This window comes from Macaca thibetana, chromosome 15 (assembly GCF_024542745.1).
Source record: "Macaca thibetana thibetana isolate TM-01 chromosome 15, ASM2454274v1, whole genome shotgun sequence".
In the NCBI taxonomy this organism is placed as follows: domain Eukaryota; kingdom Metazoa; phylum Chordata; class Mammalia; order Primates; family Cercopithecidae; genus Macaca; species Macaca thibetana.
The window spans coordinates 96,991,940-97,012,074 of NC_065592.1; the positions used below are offsets into that span (position 1 = coordinate 96,991,940).

Below are 20,135 nucleotides of genomic sequence, written 5' to 3' on the forward strand. Positions count from 1 at the left end.
GTTTCCTTCTTCTATGTGTAGTGGGAGGAGGGAAGGGAACGAAAGCTTCCTGCACATTTATTAAGTGTGCCAGGCCCTGGGTATAAGGGACAACCAATATTTTTTTCAGAAAAAGTCACCATTCTATCTTGGAGGCTGGTTTTTTATGTAACAGGGGACAATGTTTGTGTGGATGCTTTTAAAAATATTTATCTTTGGTGTAATTTTGTTTTCTCAGAGAATCTACTTATTTTTATTTTTAAAATTTATTTTCTAAAAAGAGGTGCCCAAACCCTTACTATACAGCTTGTCATCATTTTCCTCCACACAGTGGCTGACCTATAGATGCTGTATGTTCCTCCCCATCGTTTAATATTTTTTTCATTTTAACTCACATTGTTAACAGCAGGGCTACATATTTGTTTTCAGTGTCTTAATTGGAATATGTTATATATCTTAAATTTTTTCAGGAAGAAAGGGGAGAATTCATCCTGCATAATTTCTTGTAGTGCCTTTGTAACTCCAAGTACAGTTCATCTGTTTCTCCATCTGTCCATCCATCCATCCATCCATCCATCCATCCATCCTTTGAGTACCTACCTTGTACTGGGTACTGAGCTAGGTGAGTTATAAAACAGATCTAACTGTCTCAAAGACATTGTGATCTAAGAAAACTGAATAGACAGGTATTTAAATAACTGTAGTACAGGGTAGAGTATAGGAAATTCCATAATGATGGTTTTAATAGCTATTTGTTCATATCACTAGGGACTTTACTGATTGCAAATGATAGAAATTAAGATCAATTCAGGTTCGTGACATCTAGCCTCAGAGACAGTTGTATCTAATGGCTCAAGTGGTGTTTTTAGAGTTCTGTCTCTTTAGCTCTGCTTCTTTTGTGGACTGACTTCATTTTTGGATGGTCTATTTCCTTGTAGCAGAAAATTTCCCCATGGAAGTTGCAGGCCTGTGCGATCCTTCAGCTATGATCCCAGAGAAAGGCAGAGACCCTCTCTTTCCCAGCATTCATTTATTTAATCTCAGGGAAGACTCCTCTTGGTGTAATTGAGGTCATGTGCACATCTCTAAGATACCAGCGTGGCCAAAGGGATGGAGTTTTCTCCATCCACCCTTATATTGGAGGGCTTAGGGGGTGGGAGAGGGAGGAGCGTTCCCACGGAGAACGCGCTAAGGCCGCGTTGGGGTTTGTGAAATGTGGTTCATCGAAGGAAAGATTGATATTGTCACTGACAAAGGCAGAAGGAGGAGATGCTGGGCCAGGAAAATAGAGAAAAGAGGACGGGGTAGGGGAAATGCACTTTAGTATTTTAGGAGGTAAAGGAGGGAGTGGCTGTTTCTCTTGAAACGTGAGGGAATATGTGACTTTTCTTGTGCAGTGATGACAGTAGCATCTCTGTGGCTCTCACCATAAGAGTAGAAACACCTTTGAGAGGAGTGGATGCAATTCCATGGTATTTTCACCTATGTACACTGGTGATACTCTGAAAGGGAAAGAAAAGTGAAATTGTTGGGTGAAAGACTGATAAAACAGGAGAAATGAAACCCAGTGAACTGGTTATCGACCATGAAACCTGTCAGTCATGGTTTCTGCTCAGTCATGCTCAGTTTTGCTCTCCTGCCATATTTTTAAAAATGGCGAGGCTCGGATGGGTGTGGAGGGAGCGCCTTGGACACCTGGGTGAGGTGGATGGGAGTTCTTCATGGTGCTGCTGCCTACATTCTGAGTCACTGCGATTCACTCTCTGCTTTGTTACAGTTTCATCGCAAATCAGAAAAGGTTAGAAATCATCAACGAAGATGATGTTGAAGCTTACGTGGGACTGAGAAATCTGTGAGTACTCAGGACCAGCACACATTATCTCGGAGATTTTTCCTATTGTCTACTCTGGTCAGGCAGGCATTCACTGGTTCGTTCTAATATGCGTGAAATTATGTGTCTTCACAGGACAATTGTGGATTCTGGATTAAAATTTGTGGCTCATAAAGCATTTCTGAAAAACAGCAACCTGCAGCACATGTAAGTAGAGATTGATTCTTTTGCTTCCCAGGACCTATTTTATTCAATATTTCCCCCCTCTGTTTATTTTCCTTCTTTTCCAACTCGAAACCTCCCTTTTTAAAGTTAGTGTAGCTGTGATAATAGCTTAGAAACATTAGCTCTGATTTTGTTTGATTGTTTGAATAGCTTCAGAGGGGTACTTAGAACAGGCTGTTTATTCCCTTTCATGAATTTCTGGGCCAGTTCCATCTTGGACAGAGCAATAGGCTAGCAGCAAGGAGTCTGATGTGAAAACTGTGTCCTTGCACAGAGTTCTTGATTTTCTTCCTTGGAATCATGACATGCTCCCTGGAAGACATCAAACCAGTGGAACTGAAAGAAGCTGACTTGGCCTTGGCCTTTATAGGGAAATAAAAATTACTGGTGTTTTTCCCCCCACAATAGGATTCTCTTTTGAACCTTCATTTTCCCAAAGTTGTCTGTCATGAATTGATAAAGGTAGAGAAAAATCAATCATGGGACATGCCAAAGGTACAGAAAATCATTAATAATGGGAACTATTTCCCCGAAGTCTTGTTGATGCTTTGTCCACTGAAGTCAAATGGAAATAGGGACAATGGGAACTGTTAGCTTGTTTGTTGCTAAATCCTCTAGATGATGGCATTTAAGTCCATAAGGCGTGGCTTTCCTGAGAGATGTCTTCATTAAACTAAAGATCACCTAAGTGCAGAATATTTATGCATCTCTGAGCACAGACTCAGAACTCCCATTCCCTGAGTTTTTAGTGGAGCTTCTGCCAGAAGGTTGTTGCCTGCATTCATTGATTCTGTTTTGCTGTACCAAATTCTCTTTGCAATGATACCTTACATATCATAGTCTATCTATGGGACCCTCACCTGGAATATTTCACATGATTTTTTTCTGATAATTGGTAGGGCAGATCTTTTTATTCACATTTCATAGATAAAATAAGAGTGAGGGTTTCCAGCTTCATCCATGTCCCTACAAAGGATATGAACTCATCCGTTTTTATGGCTGCATAGTATTCCATGGTGTATATGTGCCACATTTTCTTAATCCATTCTATCATTGATGGACATTTGGATTGGTTCCAAGTCTTTGCTATTGTGAATAGTGGAAACCATCATTCTGAGCAAACTATCGCAAGGACAGAAAACCAAACACTGCATGTTCTCACTCACAGGTGGGAATTGAACAATGAGAACACTTGGACACAGGGTGGGGAACATCACACACCAGGGCCTGTCGCAGGGTGCGGGGAGGGGAGAGGGATGGCATTAGGAGATATACCTAATGTAAATGATGGGTTAATGGGTGCAGCACACCAACATGGCACACGTATACATATGTAACAAACCTGCACGTTGTGCGTATGTACTCTAGAACTTAAAGTATTAAAAAAAAAAAAGGGGGTGAGGGAGTTCTAGGTCTTGCTCAGATTTACAGATCATAAGTGTCAGAGTTATGACTCCAGGGCCAACCCCTCTCCATGTTCTTACATTAAGAGTACAGGAAATAAAATCTGTATCATCCATATAATTAGAGAATCAGACTTTCTTAGAAGGTTTATCCTCTTTCTTTTTTTGAGAACAGTTCCCCAACTGATTTCCATGCCAGTTTTAAAAGAAACCATTCTCTTAGAAGCAGATTGCCTGGACACTCTATTGAAATTTGTTGATATTATGGAAAATATTAATTTCATAAAGCCAATATCACAGCTTCATATTTTATAGGTGGCATTAATGATGAAGTCACTTTAAAAATACAGTCTGTAAATTAAGACATAAAACATTCTGCAAAAATGTGATAAAACTCCAGGGAACTTTATTAACACATTTCAATTAAATGCTTTTTGGAATCATCTCTGCAGTCTGCACAAATCTTTGCCTGCACAAATCTGATGGCTGCGTAGGCCTTGATAGCATAAACAAGAGAGAAGTTGGAAAGAAGAAAAAGGCAAAATGCTCTAATGCAGTCACTTAGATGTAATTAATGACCTCAGTGGTTAAGTTCTGGTATTTTCATTACAGTTGACCTTAGACCCGAATTACTCAACAACTGCATTTTACTGGCTGTTTTATCACATCACTTCTTCTAATGTTGTGATTTGGACAGTGGGCTCTAGCTAATTACAGTTTTATTAATAGACTTACTTATTACTTCACTTTACTTTGTACTTTGTATATTTTCCTTGTTGCATGCTATTTCTATGAATATGAAAGCCACCTTGTATATTTTTTCATGTTGATATATGATAGAATGATTTTGGTGGTATTCTTTGTGTAGTCCACAGCTTATACAAAGTCAAATATCTGTCCCTCGTTTTCAGAGAAGAATTATTTTAAAATGGGAAGCTAAAGGGACATACATATCTTACACAGTTTTCTTAAGAAGTAATAGCTGGGATGTCAATCATTGATCAAATTGCAAAAACACTACTAATATTTGTAGCCATTATTGAATAGTAAGACAGAGAGAAATAGGCAAGTATCCGACAGTTATGAAGAGGTCATCAGATGGCAGTAAGCTTCATATATTCACAGGACAAAAGAGGCTCTTAATCACCAAAATCTGAAATTAAATTAAGTAGTTTGCTTTCCAGAACAGTAGGGAGGAAGGAAGGAATTAAGTCAGGTGTCTGCCTATCCGGATCTTAGACCTAACCTCTGCTTATGATGGAGGACTCTGGGGACCAGCTTGGTTGGTGGTCCCCTGATTTTCCACATGCAAACTGCACTCTTACCTCAAATATCAAGGCAGTGGGGTGCAAGGGAGCTGATAACAAAATATGTATTAAAAGCTGTTTCTCTGTACCCCTGGGATATACTGATGATCTCTCTGAGTTTCCCCAGCAATATAAAAACACATACAAGATCAGTCTATTTCACTTTGGGTTTTAGGGAAATTTAAACGGGATCCTCTCTCTCACTTTCTCCACTTCTCCCCCTACCCTGTCCGTATTAGCATCACATGGGGACTGCCCAGAGCCCCAGAGAGTGGTCACTGCGTTATTTCTTGATGCCTTTAATTCCTGCCCAGCCCCTAAGAGCCCAGGGACTGTGAGAAAAGCTGGTATTTGTGTTTTCCAGGGACTTTGCAAAGGTGCTAATTAGCTCCCTTGCAAAGCTCTATAATCAAACAGTAAGAGGATTGTTGATTTTTTTCCCTCCCCTCTTCCTCCTTTTTGGCTTTTGGCCCCAATAATAAGTATGGTTCATAAGACTCATCTTGTTCTTTGGCCCATAACCCCGCTCTTTGCGGTGCTGCTGGCGGCCCCACAGAGGCAGCAGCTCCGCGGGGCGGCGGTTTTACCAGCAGACAGGGAGACCCTTCACCCTAAACTGCTTTCTTCGCTGCCTCTCTCCGCCTTTTTCTTGAGGAGGAAAGCAGGTTTTTGGTTTTTGGTTTGTTTTAGAAAGATTGGGACTTCCGATGAAAGCATTTGTGCCTTAGAAACTGTGGAAAAGATAGGCCGACTGACTTTTCAATGCATTGTAGACCAGTGAAACCCACTCTTTTCTTGTTTGTTTGTTTGTTTTTGCTTAGTTTTAAGAAGGAGTCTTGCCGTTGTTGCCCGGGCTGGAGTGCAATGGCGCCATCTTGGCTCACCTCAATCTCTGCCTCCGGGGTTCCAGCAATTCTCCTGCCTCAGCCTCCCAAGTAGCTGAGATTACAGGCGCCCGGCACCACACCCGGCGAATTTTTGTGTTTTTAGGAGAGACGGGGTTTCGCCATGTTGGCCAGGCTGGTCTCAAACTCCCAACCTCAGGCGATCCACCAGCCTCAGCTTCCCAAAGTGCTGGGTTTACAGGCGTGAGCCACTGCACCCGACCGAAACCCATTCTTAATTCACGTTCCAAAAGAAGAGACTTATGTGGGCACATTTTACAACTTCCTAGTGGATTATTTTTTCACGTGGGTGAGCACTTTATACTCGGTGTGAAGCGAGAAGATGCACGCCTAGAAGGAAGGAGGGTACCCTTGTGTAGGTAGGGGTTTGGATGAGTGGAGATCTCAATATAGAATTAAACTGGGAGTGGACACACACATTCATGATTTGTGAGACACCAGAGTGGTAGGTTCTTTCTTATCAACTGACTAGCCTTAGTTCATGCTTTGGCTCCTGGTTGTAACCCCAGGACTGTGTGACTGATCAGACACACCAGGATACTTCCTTAGGCTGACAGTGAAGAGTAGCCTCAGGTAAGGGGCCAGGATCACTGTCACCCTCAGATGTTATGTTTTTTATTTATTTTTTATTTTTTATTTTTTTATTTATTTTTTGAGACGGAGTCTCACTCTGTTGCCCAGGCTGAAGTGAAGTGGCGCAATCTTGGCTCACTGCAAGCTCTGCCTCCTGGGTTCACGCCATTCTCCTGCCTGAGTCTCCTGAGTAGCTGGGAATACAAGCATCCGCCACCACGACCGGCTAATTTTTTGTATTTTTTTAGTAGAGACGGGGTTTCACCGTGTTAGCCAGGATGGTCTGGATCTCCTGACCTCGTGATCTGCCCGCCTTGGCCTCCCAAAGTGCTGGGATTACAGGCGTGAGCCACCACACCCGGCCAGATCTCATGTTTTATCCAACTCTCAGCCCAACACTTGCCTTCCTGGGCAGGAAACATACGCTGAAAGACTCATTGGCTTCCTCCGTTTTGTAGAGGTCTTGGCTGTTTCTATGAAAGTTGATGTTTGTTTTACATTCATTTTATTTATTAAACACATCTGTAGGCCCAAGCATCGGACACTCTTTAAATAAATTTAAACAGTAAACAAATTTGCAGAGTGAGTCAGCTGCCAGGGTTATGGCTCTGAATTTCCTACCCCAAAATCTCATGGCACTGATCATTGGAAACTCTTTTATCGAATCAGATTACATGTTTGGAACATGTCAGTAAATTATTATTTTTTTAATCACAAATGTATCTTTTTATTGTCTGGTTGGTTCAAATCTGAAGACATACCGTCTTCAGATGAAATCTGATGTATTCCTTGTTATCTAATTTTTTTTTGTTCCCATCGTGGAGGTATTCGGTTATCTAGCTCATATGTAAACAATCTCAGTAGTGTTTTTTCATCAATAAAATGTCTTTCATATAAAGACATATTGAATTCAGTTAATATTCAGAGTTTTGTATGCCACATAATTTCAAAATATCCATGATGCTCTTTAGTTTTAAGGCATCTTTTTTCCCTACTGGGTTTATAGTTTTAAATTTTATTTAATGTTACATATCTTCCTATTAGTTGTTCAAAAGATCAGGATTTCTATGAGATATATAACTTGGCTCCAAATCAACATATGAAAAGTAAGCTTTTGGGCGAAAAAAAATTAAAAATACACAATATATTTATGCTACCCCTCCCTGCAAAGAAAAAAATATAGACAAGGTTAGAGGAAAAACTCAGCTATCACTCTAAGTGAAAGAGAGAGAGATTTGGATGTAAGTAAAGCATGCATAATGATCAAATAAAATTGTATTTTGTAAACAAAATCTCTGAATACTGTGTTCCTAAAATGTAACATTTTAAATTCATGTTTAATGTTTTTGATTCCTTTCAGCAATTTTACCCGAAACAAGTTGACGAGTTTGTCTAGGAAACATTTCCGTCACCTTGACTTGTCTGAACTGTAAGTAATGATTTTGTGTGGCATTTGGGGAAAAGTTTTCAAAGGAAGGGGTAATTCAGTATTTTTCTTTTAATGAGTGATGTTGCAGATCTATTTTCATATCAAATTCTCGAAAAATGATTTCTGAAGTTTCAGTCTCTCAGTCTTTTATTCCCTGATGGTTTATTATTTCTCATTTTAAAAATTCAGTAATTAAAAAAATAGAAATCTCAGTAGTGACATATCATTTCTGGTTCGTTTAAATGTTGTTTTTACATAAATAATTTCTAGTAGAGGGAAAAAAGAGAAAAAGAAGGGGGCTTTGTGTGAAACAGCTATATACTTTATATCTCACAGCATCTGTTTGGTTCCTGTTGGATTCAGGCCCTAAAGTCAAGCAAACCCATTCAAGGAGGAAATAAAAATGGGCAAAACTCTGCTCACTTTTGTCCATCTTAAGGATAGGGAACATTGGAGGAAAGGTAGTTCTTCTCTTTCCCTACCCATCTTTGTGAGATTTTCTTCCAGGTCTGTTACTGCATTCAATATTTATTTTTAAGTCCCATTTTCTTCTGTTGTGAAATGATAGAAAACATATTTAAAGGTGGTGACGACTAACAGCCAGGATTTCCAAGTGAGCTCAATTCCTTGCGTTGTCCCCATTAAACAAATATGAACTGTTGCCATTCTTATGGCACCTCAAAACGTCCTAATGCAGAGGATTTGTGGGGCAGATGTGGGCCCAGGAAGAGGCCTTTGAAGATTAGACAATGGCATTTGCTTAAACTCTATGTTGCCTGAATTGTGGAGTCTTTTCATGAAGATCCATCCTTATTCACAAGGAAATTGTGCAGATTGGAAGATGTCACTGCTGGAGAGACAACAAGTTAATAGGTGTAATGGGTGTTATATGGTGAAAGTCTTGGCAATTGGCAATTATTTGGAATAAAGTGAATTCAGGGCATTGAAGCACTAATGCTTCTAACACAGGAATAGGCATGACGAACTAAAGGAAGATATATGAGATAGGATAAAGTACTTGGTGTACAAATTTTGGGCAACATTGTTTAAAATTTTCTTGCTGGATTAAAAATTAGAATTTCAATTTCAAATTTATGTCTCAATATTCTTCTTGAAGCATATTTAATCCATTGATTCAACCAATGTTAATTTTGTACCTATCACAAATCAACATGATATGGCACAGGGCCGTGGGGATAAAGGGAGAAATGTTTCTATGTTCCTGGATTCTGTTATCCTGTGGGAGAGGTAGAAACCTAAAGATATAAGTGTAATGTGCTGTCATAATCATTGAGCTTGCACAGTAAGCTGGAGAAAGAAGCCAGCTGTGCACCAGTGTTGTGTTGTCGTATGAACATTGCTGTATTCATAATTGAAACATTCCTTTCCTTCTTTATCCCTTCTGCTGAGTTAATGATATCCTCTTTTAGAAAGACTCTTTAGTTTTGCATGTCCTCAGAGCTCCAGGAAGCATTTTGGATTAGTGGGGTTTAAACTGATGGTGGGCCTTTTCTGTGGTCTTTTCCATATCCCATAACATCAAATCCCATTTTGGTGTTGGAGGGATACTTGGAGGTGATCAAGCAGACACAAATTAAATGAGTCTATCATGACCACATTTTCCCCTAAGAAACTCCTGGAAAAGTCTCCAGGGATCCCTGAGATTCTTAGAACCCAACCAGAAAACCACAGGACTAAATGATGTGGCAAAGTCCAGGTCCTGTCTTCACGGAAATCTTAAGTATTGTGGTTAATGCCAGGCAGAGTCTATGTAACGATTTTAAATGGCCTCATTTAAAGGCTCATTACCATAAATGGAATTCATCTTAAATAGGCCACTGAGTATTATAAATAAGCATTTAAAGATTTTTTTTTTCCTTGTGGTTTTTATTTTCCTCTTGACTACTTCCTCTTTTACCCATTGCAGGCCACAGGAGTCCAGGCAGCAGGGCTGAGGTCTGAATGGCGGTGGCTTTCCACCCACAGTGGTCTAACACAGCTCAATCGGCAGCTCAGTTGCCTTGCCCTCAGAAGAGCTTGCTGTGCGTGTGTGTGTGTGTGTGTGTGTGTGTGTGTGTGTGTGTGTGTGAAGGAGGTCTGCAGCTCCCTTTCAGGTTCTCTCTCTCACCTTCACTCCCGCTATCTTGAATCAATGAAACTGACTGTGATTGCATGATGCAGAAAGCTAGGGCTACCAGCCTTCTGGCATTCACACTTTAGTCTTAGCTTTGTACTTACAGTCTCATTTTAAATTGAGATGAAATTGTTCTGCCCCCTGCTGAAGTTTGAGCTTAGAAAGTGGTAACACTTGAGCCTTTAGCCTGGTCAGAAATAAGTATGTTAGCATTCCTGAAAACTTCTTGTTGGCATCTTCTTAATAACTCTATCATAACCATGATAAATTTGTCATGGCACCTTATTTTCCCCATGTTATGAGATGTTCTTTTCTATCCTATATTTTGGCTATTTCTCCTCTGTATCTCATTTCCCCTGTTATTCTGTAAGGTCTTCTGTCATTCTCCAGTGCTGTCTGCACATAGCAGATGCTCAGTAAGTATCAGATAAATGAAGGAATAATAAGTACTGTCATGCTATGAAAGTGGTATGACTTCAAAGCGTTGCTGGCTAGAAAGAATTCATAATGCTGTAGTATTTTACAAGCACCAGTGTAGCTAAAATGGAAAAAGGAACTTGATCTGTTGTCGTTTTTGTTCCCTGTAGGATCCTGGTAGGCAATCCATTTACATGCTCCTGTGACATTATGTGGATCAAGACTCTCCAAGAGGCTAAATCCAGTCCAGACACTCAGGATTTGTACTGCCTGAATGAAAGCAGCAAGAATATTCCCCTGGCAAACCTGCAGATACCCAATTGTGGTAATTTATTTTTAAAGCAATGTGTTCTAGTTGCTATTAATTATTCTTATTGCCTTGGTGTGGTAGTCTGGGAAAATTACCACTACCTGGATTGTATATAGTATTCTGTTGATGTCTCCAGTGAATCAGACAACATTTGTGTGTAGTGTGGAGTCATCGGCTGGGAGCAACTTTGCTGAGTATTCTTTGCAAGTAGAATATTAGTTCGGAGTGGGTGGCTGTGAAGTGCATAGAGAAAAAGTACACTGCTTATTCTTTTTGTTTGTTTGTTTGTTCACTTGCTTATTTGTTCATGTTTGTTTATCCATCTATCCATGCATCCATTCATCCACCCATCCGTCTGGGCAAAAACTATCTGCTGAAAGTGTGGCACTTCTCTGGCCACATATGCCCTTGGTTGGCACCCAGGCCAGGGATCTCAGGGTGATGAAAGTGTCCTGGCAGCACAAGCAAATGCAATTCAATCCAGCACATTCCCTTAAACTTGTCTTACTGCCAGATGTCTGTGTCTCTTGATGGGGTGCCCCAAGTCTGCTGTGCTACGTGCTTCTCCCCATGTCTGGACTTCAGATCTCCTACTTTACCGTCATCCCCTACTCCTCTCCCCAGCGTTTTCATCTCCAACATTTTAAAGGGCACCGAAGGGCAAAGTCAGAGCTCGTGTGAGTGCTAGTGAGTTATAAGGAAGGAATAGCAACGTGTTCTGCTTAGGATTTTACTAGTCTTCAGTGATGTACCTCTACAATACCCACATGTGCATGTTACTCCCCCACTGACATTTGAATCGGTTAGTCAACCAGTTAACAAGTTCACAAACAATTATGTTTCATCTTCTGGCCTAGTGGCTGGTGACACAGCAGAAAGCCATGTAGCACCTGGTTCTTGTGCACAAGGAATCATCTGTGTATTAACCACAAACAACCGATTCTTTGTTTTTGGAAGACCCTATTATTTGAGGTCTACTTTTTATTTAAGAAAAATGGAGCTGCTGCACACGCTTTGTAGGAATGCGATAAAAATAAAGATATGTGTCTGTTTCTTGCCCTGAATGACCTTAGAAGACGGCCCTGACCCTTCCCACAGATTTTTCTGTCACAAGTAGAGTCCTTTGGTTTCATAATGGGGGAATAAGGCTTTGTTCTCTTGCCAACCTCTATCAGTTTTCTTTGCTAGCTAACACTTAAAAAAAAACCCAAACAACTTTTAATATGTGTCTTTTCCTGATTGATAAGAGGGTAACTGTTCTCTGTTCTGGTACAAATTTGTACCACTGAGAGGAATTGCCTAGAGGGACAAGAAATTCAATGTTGAGTCACCTGGCCTTTGGCCAGCTCCCAAATCCCCATGGCCTTTGTGGCCACATTGGTTCAGCAACCACTGAGAGGAAAAGAGAGAAAGCATCTGACTCTTGCTCTGGTTTCACAAACTGCCTCTTAACAGACATCTGCTTTGCCCTTGCCTGAAACCAATTCCATTTTTTTTTTCCATTTTAATTTTTGGTTGTATTGTCTTGGCAGCATTCTGGGAATGCACCCCGCCTTACGTGTTATTGCTCGGCCATTGTGATTGGGATAGGGGACATGTAAGGAGTGAACTGGTCCTCATTTTTCCTAATCAGTTTGTCAATTTTCAATCATTTTTTATTTCTGTTTTCTACAAATTAGTCAACGAATTGTGTGTCTAAGAGTGAGTTTTTGAATCTACTGTAATGAGGGCATGGGCTCAATTGATCCTTTAGGATTGAATGATTACATTCACAGTAGCAGTCACAATTCATTTCAATGTCAAGGATGCTTTTCAAAAAGCAACATTATAGAAGAGTGTGGCAAGTGAATTGACAGACTTATTTTTCCTATCGTTTTTGTGTTCTTGTTTTGTTCTTTCTCTTTTAATTTTTATTCTCTTTCAAGTGTTTTACTTTTTGTAATTGCATGTATTATATTGATATGTTTTGTTGCAAAGGTAATTTCCTACATTACACATATGACGTTTGTCTTGTTGCTCCTAACCATTTCAGGTCAGTAGTCATAGATCTATCATACTCTTTTTAACCATTACATGAAATTCATGGTACAATGTGTCTTAATTAATTAAATGTTCCATATTGACGGGCATTTTGCTTATTTTCCAGTTTTTTGATACTGCAAAAATGTTTCAGCAAGCATCCTTATTCATGCTTTTTACACATATGTACAAGTGGAAAGGTTTTTTTAGAATACATAGAAAGAAGCAGAATTTTTGGTTTATGTGGTTTGCACAGTAAAAAATGGCTGTATCTATTTATGCCCACCCTGACAAGGTATACCTTGATATTAGCGAACTTATTAGTGTCTGTCTTTCTAAAAAATGCTGTTATGGCTTTTGAGTTTGCATTTTCCTGATTACTCTTGAGTATCTTATATGTTTATTGGACTGTGTTTATGCTTCAGTAAATTACCTGTTTCTATCCTTTGTCTATTTTTCTGTAGGGTTTTTCCTTTTCTTTACTTTCATTGTTCTTTGTTTTTTCTTAATTATTTGAAAGTGATAAATATTCCCTTTTTAAAAAAATCTGTAACACTGAAATATTTTCTGCACAAATTTAAATATGTATTTTCTGCATAGAGATAACCACCAATAAGGCAGAAAAAATATTTTTGCTTTCCTTTATTTCTTCTCCCAGCTCTCAGTTTGTTATCATCTGGGATTTTATTTCTATATTGTTACCTGGCTTTTTTGAAGATGTCCTGTTTCTTTGTATATCGTAGACTTTTGTGTCCTACTGTGTTCTCTTGGTGCGATTGTTCTTTTTGCTGGAGTATATCTTCTAATACTTCTTTCATAGAGATTAAAAAAATAAAATCAAGTTCTTAAGTGCTGGGAAATTGGCCTGTATTTTTTCTCCTTAGTGAAATTTGCTGAGTAAAACATTATAGGCTCAAAAACTCAGAACTTTGAAGATACTGCACCATATTCTTTTTGTATTGAGTGTTGCTCATGAGAAGGCTGAGGTCAGTCTGATACTTGCTCTTTCTAGGTAACCTGTGCTTTTTAAAAATTTTTCCACCTCTAGAAGTTTTGAGGATTTACTCCTTATCCATGTTATTCTTAAATTTCACCACAACGTAACTAGATGTGGGGTTAATTTTATTTTTAATTCTGCTTAGTGTGAGAGATACCCTTTCAATGTGGGGGTTCATGTCTTCAGTTCTGGAAAAATTTTCTTATTGATTGACTCGACGTATTCTTTCCATTTATTGTTTCATTCAGGAATCGACATTGGATAGATACTTACATTTCTGGCTCCACTCATGCTGGTCACCCTTTCCTTGGTAGTTTCCATCTGCTTGTCCTTGTGTACCGTATTATGGGAGAATTGGTTTACTCATCACTTAGCTCTTCAGCTGTTTCTCCAGCTGCTGATTTTTTTTCCTTTTAACCACTGATGATCAATTTCCACAATCTCTTGTGAGTCATTTTTTTGTGTGTGTGACTGAAATGCCCTTTTCCGTACTGGGGTGTGCCACATCTCCAGGGAGTCCGGCAATCCTGCTCTACTTTTGGGCTCTTTGAGGGCCTCACTATTTTGTGAAGCACATGGTTATGCGTCCCTTTGGGGCTGTGCTGCTTTTCGTTCATCCACTTCTGCTTTCTCTCGCTCAGGAGTTCTTTATAGTTTCTTCTCCGTCAGTGGCGTGCCTTCTATTTTCCAACATTGTTCTGGGTTCTAAGAAAAATATTGAGTATCACTTCTAGATAATCTGGGATAAGAAAGGGAGCCTTCACTTTGAGGCTTAGTCATGTATTAATTTTCTTTTGATGGTTTCCCAACTGGTTCTTTCAGGAGAAGTTAGATCATCTAAACAGAAAATGACACTAGAATGTTGGATTTAAAATCTTTCTCTGGAATTCTGTGTTGAAGAAACCAGATAACATGCCAGTATCTTCCAAGTTAGACGCCTTGTTTGAAAAATAAAAAAAAAATTTATGGTCAGCTGGCTTTTTCTTTTACATATACTTTAAAAACACATCTGTTGTGTTTAAGTCACAGATTTGAAGTTGGTCTTGTTTCCACACTTTTTGGAGGGGGGTGAAACTTTTTAGCTAACTCGGAATCAGTAAACACTGTGGTCTTGTGTGTGTCATCTTTGTAAACCAACAATTTGCCAACTACCATGGCCATTGTATTTAGTTTGCAATTGGTACTATTTTTATTTCAATGAAGAAGAAGAACTACTGAGATTTTATTTGTTTGTAAGATGAGTTTTCTTTAAGAGCTTCACTTGTTAGTATTTCGTCATGGAGGTATTATATGGAGAACAAGTTCTCTACATTTTACATGCAAATACACATATTCCATGGTGCCTACTGTACCCCTTGATCATAACAGGCATTTGATGAAGGTTTGCTGAATTAACAAATGCATGAACCATATCATATTAATTTTCATATTGGGCTAAGTTTTTAATATAATGGTGTGAATGTTTCAGTTAATTAAAAATAACTTAAAAACATTATTTTAGCCAAATTATTCTATAGTTTAGTATTTTTTCATTCTTTTTGAAATTTTTATCCTCATTGCATTTTTGAGAGAATCTCATTTCTTCTTTTTTCTTTATATCCTTAGAGATTAATCAAGCATGATAGATGGGGCTGGGAAGTTTAACTGCATCATTTTCATTAATAGTGCAGTCAAAATGCCTCACAATATTTTTCTAACAGTCCCCTCCTGCTGTGAATTACTGTAAATTTATTCATGCTGTAAAACAAGTAGTGGTTCGTTTCTTCACAAGGCTCTTCTAAACCTTAGAAAAACTTATTAATTGCAAGGCAACAAAACATTTTCATGTAATATTTCCACATTAATTGGAATAAAGAGGTGCTATGAGCAATGGTTCTGAAGACTGAAACAGAATCATATAAGTGCTGGTGAAGAAAGCTGATTTGGCCAGGCTGTGCTGATTATCTTCTCGTACAAAAAATCTCCCTGCTAATTCTTCAAGTGTTTTTAATGAAATTATTTATCATGTAGTATTTTTTTAAAAAAATTTCTGCTCAATTCCTGCACACTTAGATGATTTTCAGCAGTTAATCTTGCAGTATAAACCTTTCAGTCACTTCCCCTGGCATAATGGGATTATTAAGGAGCAGTGGATGTTACATTTTAATTTTAAAAAATACGATCATTATTATTTAAATCTTACCTGAGAGCTTCTTCAGCAAGTGTTAATAGTACATGAAATGCTCTGCCTTAAGTAGATGGCAAATACATTTAAGAAAGGCAGTATTCCTCTGGGTCATATCAAAAGAATCCCTGCACCTATTTTACTAGTAACTAGTTACCACACAGAATGATAGTCCCACAGTGAATATAAGGTGGCAATTCACTTGTTGGTTGAAGAACTGTGCAGTTACTATATAAACCATCCTTAATGGTCCTATGGCTTGAAATCAGACTTGCCTTTTGTTTCTTTCCTATTTATTAGGACAATTTCAATTTTCCGCTTTTCTAACCTTCAAACTTTTAATGTAGAAGCTTTTAAAGGCACGTCCACAAAATACTATTTATGTTAGTGAAGGTCAGTTCACAGGTGCCCAGAAGGAGAGGCCAGGTTCCTTGAGATAAATTGAATTTAGTGATTTACTTTTAAGATTTACTTTTGGTTTCAACCACAGTTTGTAGCACATATGTCTGTGTAGCATATTTGTACATACTCCTTGTTTTGTTTGTGTTGAACCAAGAAAATAGACTGGTAGTAATTCTACTTTGTTAACACTCCAGATTAAAAGAATATGCTATATTAATGCTCTATGTGGAAGTTAGAGTGATATGAAACATTATTTTCTTAGCAACTTAGTTGGATTGACTTTCTTTCCTGAAAATTATACACAAAGGCTATTTTAGCATACTGCTTTGCTTTAATTTTCTTAGAGATCAAGTTTTGTCTCCTAAATAAAGCCAACCACACAGTGGATCGTTGTTTTTCTTTATCTTCTTAGAATGTCAAATGAAGTTGTTTTTTTCTCATCTGTCAACTGCTGTTTAAATTTTTGTGTTTAGAAGTTATGTGGTAGCTGTCACTATTGTGACATGGCTCACATGTGCTTAGAAGCGCAGTTTCAAATTTGAGCTTGCAAAGTCATTTTTGCTAACTTTCTGTCAGTTTTGCTACCAGGTATAAAGCAATCACTTCTAAATAGGTCAGGCTCATTTTTGCTTCATTCTTGGTTGTGGAATATAGCTGTTTAGGAGGCAAAGAACTTTGAAGATATGACAAAGAGATAGAAGGGTAGAGGGGAAGGTTATAGAATTTTAGTATTCTGTTGACAGAGAATTAAGAGATAGGTCAAGTGTTTTTTATTTGTTTTAAGTCATTTTATGTGTGCACAAATAGAAGTGAGAGGAGAGAAGGCAGAGAACAGACAAAATTATAATTTACTTGAATGTTTTTATACATGTAAAGTGATGCTCAGGATCACTGAAACAAGCTGAAAGCAAACACAAGCCAGACCTACTGGTGATTACTGAAAAATGTTAGTAAAACCCTGGCTTAATCCAAAATGACTAGAGATTTGTTTTTCCTTAAGAGAAAGTGAGGGCCTACACCCTTTGAATGAGTGATTGAAGGATCTAGTCAATTTGGTCAACTCTCAAGAAGTACGCACTAATAGGTGGGAGCAGAGACATGGAAGATCCCGGCAAAGGAAGCAGCCGGAATGCTCTGGTTAAGGCCCTGGACAGACAGATGTGGGCCAGGGCCAACCCACTCACTAGCTATTTAGTCATGATACTTGATAGCCTTAACTTCTTCATCTGGAAATAGAAATATTAATGGCACCTACTTTTGAGGATTTTTGGGATGATTGATAAGGTAATAAATGGAAAATATTTAAAACAGAGTCTAGCACATACTAAGTATTGAATAAATAATAACTATTACTACCATCAATAAGAATAGATTTAAATGTATTTTACATCTGAATTTAAATATATGTATATATCTTATATTTTGTCAAATTGCTTGAAGTAAAAATAAAGCCACAACAAACATTACAATCAAAGAACTGATTATGTGCTCAAATCTGCTTGGGGAATGTAAGATCAATGGAATTTAAATGCATTTCTTTATGGCAGGAGTTCTCAGAACTTTTAATTTTCTAATGTGCATTGTGAACATCCAGTTTCTTACAGAGCCTCCTTCTCCTTCTCCTTCTTCTTCTTCCTCTTCCTCTTCTTCCTCCTCTTCTTCCTCTTCTTCTTTCTTCTTCCTTTTTTTTGTAATCTTGGATTTTTTTCCCCTCTAGAATCTCAATAAATTAGAGTTCTATAGGACACGCTTTGGGGAAAATTTGATGGACAAATCAGGTCCATATCAGATTTAAGAATAATAGTTGTAGGAACAAAAGCCCATTGAACAATTGCCGGACACTTTTGGTATAAACGCCTGTCCTTCCAAGTGTGTTCTGTGGAACAGAGAGTTTATTAGAAATGCAAATTCTTAGGCCCCAACTCAGACCTATTGGAAAAGAAGCTACATCTTTAACAAGATACTCTGGTGATTCATACACACAATAGAGTTTGGGAAGCTTTGGTGTAAAGAAAGTCAACATTTTCACTGACTGGTTGATGATTTTCTGCTGAGGTCTACAGGCCAGTACATCCTTCCTGAAGGAATCCAGATCAAGAGACATCTACGTGGAGGTATCTGTCTGCCTGGGAAGCTGGTCGTCTCCGATCTCCAGCGAGGTTCCCCAGAGTGCAAAGGAAGACAGCTGTAGGGCTTAGAGTCAGGATCCTTTTACAGTAGAACTAGCAGCTCTTGGAAGCGTTGCTGGGCTTTGCTGTGTGTTTGTGCCGATTTCAAATCTTATTAAGCCAAGAAGTAGTGCCTGGCAAATGGTTTATCCCGCCTTGGCTATTCATGCTTCCCAATTCATTTTTATTGTGCTAATTAAACCTCAAGTGATATTTCAAGTGCAGATTGTTTTTCCATTATTGAATCTTTGGCCAGCATATTAACGCTGTAGAATTAACGTGAGTCAGATGCTTACTCATTTGTGGAAGACTTTACATTTAAGAGATCTAGACTTGGCCAATTTTGCTCAGATTCCTTTGATGACAGGGTGATACAATTTGTCTATAAATAAAGGAGACTCACTCTTCTCCAGAATACACATGTAATTATTTTTAAATGAAATAATTCCTTTATCAAGGAATCATAAATACCACTTTATCAGTGGTATTTATGGTCCATGATGAAATGGATATGTACAGCTTGGGAGGTAGTGGTGAAGACCCTGAGCTTTGAGTTCAAATTCTAGGTCTGTATGTACTTGGACAATGTTGGATAATGTATTTGACTTTTCCAAAACTCATCTACTTCATTAATTAAATGAGGGCAAAAACTTATCTTCAAGAATGGTTCTAAGGATGAGATAAAACAAGGTACTAGGCAAGAATATCTGGTTCAGTGAATGCCCAATAAATACTAATATTAGTATTACTCTAATTAAATGCTTTTAGAGCTGTTAATTATGTGAGCTTAAGTTTGAAAAATAAAACCCACATGAGATTTTATAGGAAAAATTAACATTATGATGTAACATTTCCTACTGAAAATCTCTTTATTTTAACCTTTCTCTGCTCAGAATTTCCAAACTATTAGATACATTTATAAAGGTAGGAAATTCATTCCATGGGTTTGTACTTGATATGCCAGGGTGGGTGTCTTTAGGCTTCATTGGTGGGGTCTGGCTATGGAGGGAGTCATACCTTGAGAGCAAGCACCATGACAGACCTTGACTCTGATGGTCACCCCAGAGTCAGCAGATAAATCTATAAATATAGAAAGTGGAAGAGTCGGTGGGGCATGGTGGCTCATGCCTATAATCCTAGCACTTTGGGAGGCCGAGGTGGGTGGAGTACCTGAGCTCAGGAGTTTGAGAACAGCCTGGGCAACATGGCAAAACCCCATCTCTACCAAAAATACAAAAAATTAGCCAGGTGTGGTGGTATGTGCCTGTAATCCCAGCTACTCAGGAGGCTGAGGCACGAGAATCCTTGAACCCATGAGGTGGAGGTTGCAGGGAGCAGAGATTGTGCCACTGCACTCCAGCCTGGGTGACAGAGCAAGATTATCTCAAAAATAAATAAATAAATAAATAAATAAATAAATGAATGAAGAGGGAGAGTTATCAAAGCACAAACACTTGCAAGCTGAAAAAGCAGATGCATGAGTAGTAACTGACTTAAAGGGTGAGAATGCTGGTTACCAAGTTGACAATGGAGAAAGCCAAGGGGAAACTTGGTTTATATGGCAGAACTACTACAATGCTTAGGGCGTGAGAGTACAAGTAACACCAAACACTGTATTGGTTGAAAGTCTGCTAAGCCCAGGTGACTGCACCTCTCCTGCCTCAGCAGAAAACTGGAGGCTTAATTCTCTAAAGTGGATAAAACAAAGGTTCTGAGAAACTCCAAGAGAGAGTGAGGCCATGGGAACCACAGAGAATATGATGGATTTACATTCTGAATATTAATATTTCCAGGCCTCTTTCTCCTCCAAGCAGGAAATTGGAAGAGCATTATTTGAATAACTTGACCACCCCCTTCCTCAAAATGATTTCA

The 20,135-nt window shown here is 38.6% G+C and overlaps 1 protein-coding gene across 11 annotated transcripts in view; it reads left to right on the plus strand.

Annotated features, from left to right (window-relative positions):
* NTRK2 (neurotrophic receptor tyrosine kinase 2) overlaps positions 1 to 20,135 on the plus strand; it is a 368,220-nt gene that overhangs the window by 31,799 nt on the left and 316,286 nt on the right. For all 11 annotated transcript variants that reach the window (XM_050761174.1, XM_050761177.1, XM_050761180.1 and 8 more), the window contains 4 exons: positions 1,757 to 1,831; positions 1,946 to 2,017; positions 7,584 to 7,652; positions 10,374 to 10,528. In XM_050761174.1, the coding sequence (XP_050617131.1) occupies positions 1,757 to 1,831; positions 1,946 to 2,017; positions 7,584 to 7,652; positions 10,374 to 10,528 (371 nt within the window). The remainder of the gene's footprint in view (positions 1 to 1,756; positions 1,832 to 1,945; positions 2,018 to 7,583; positions 7,653 to 10,373; positions 10,529 to 20,135) is intronic.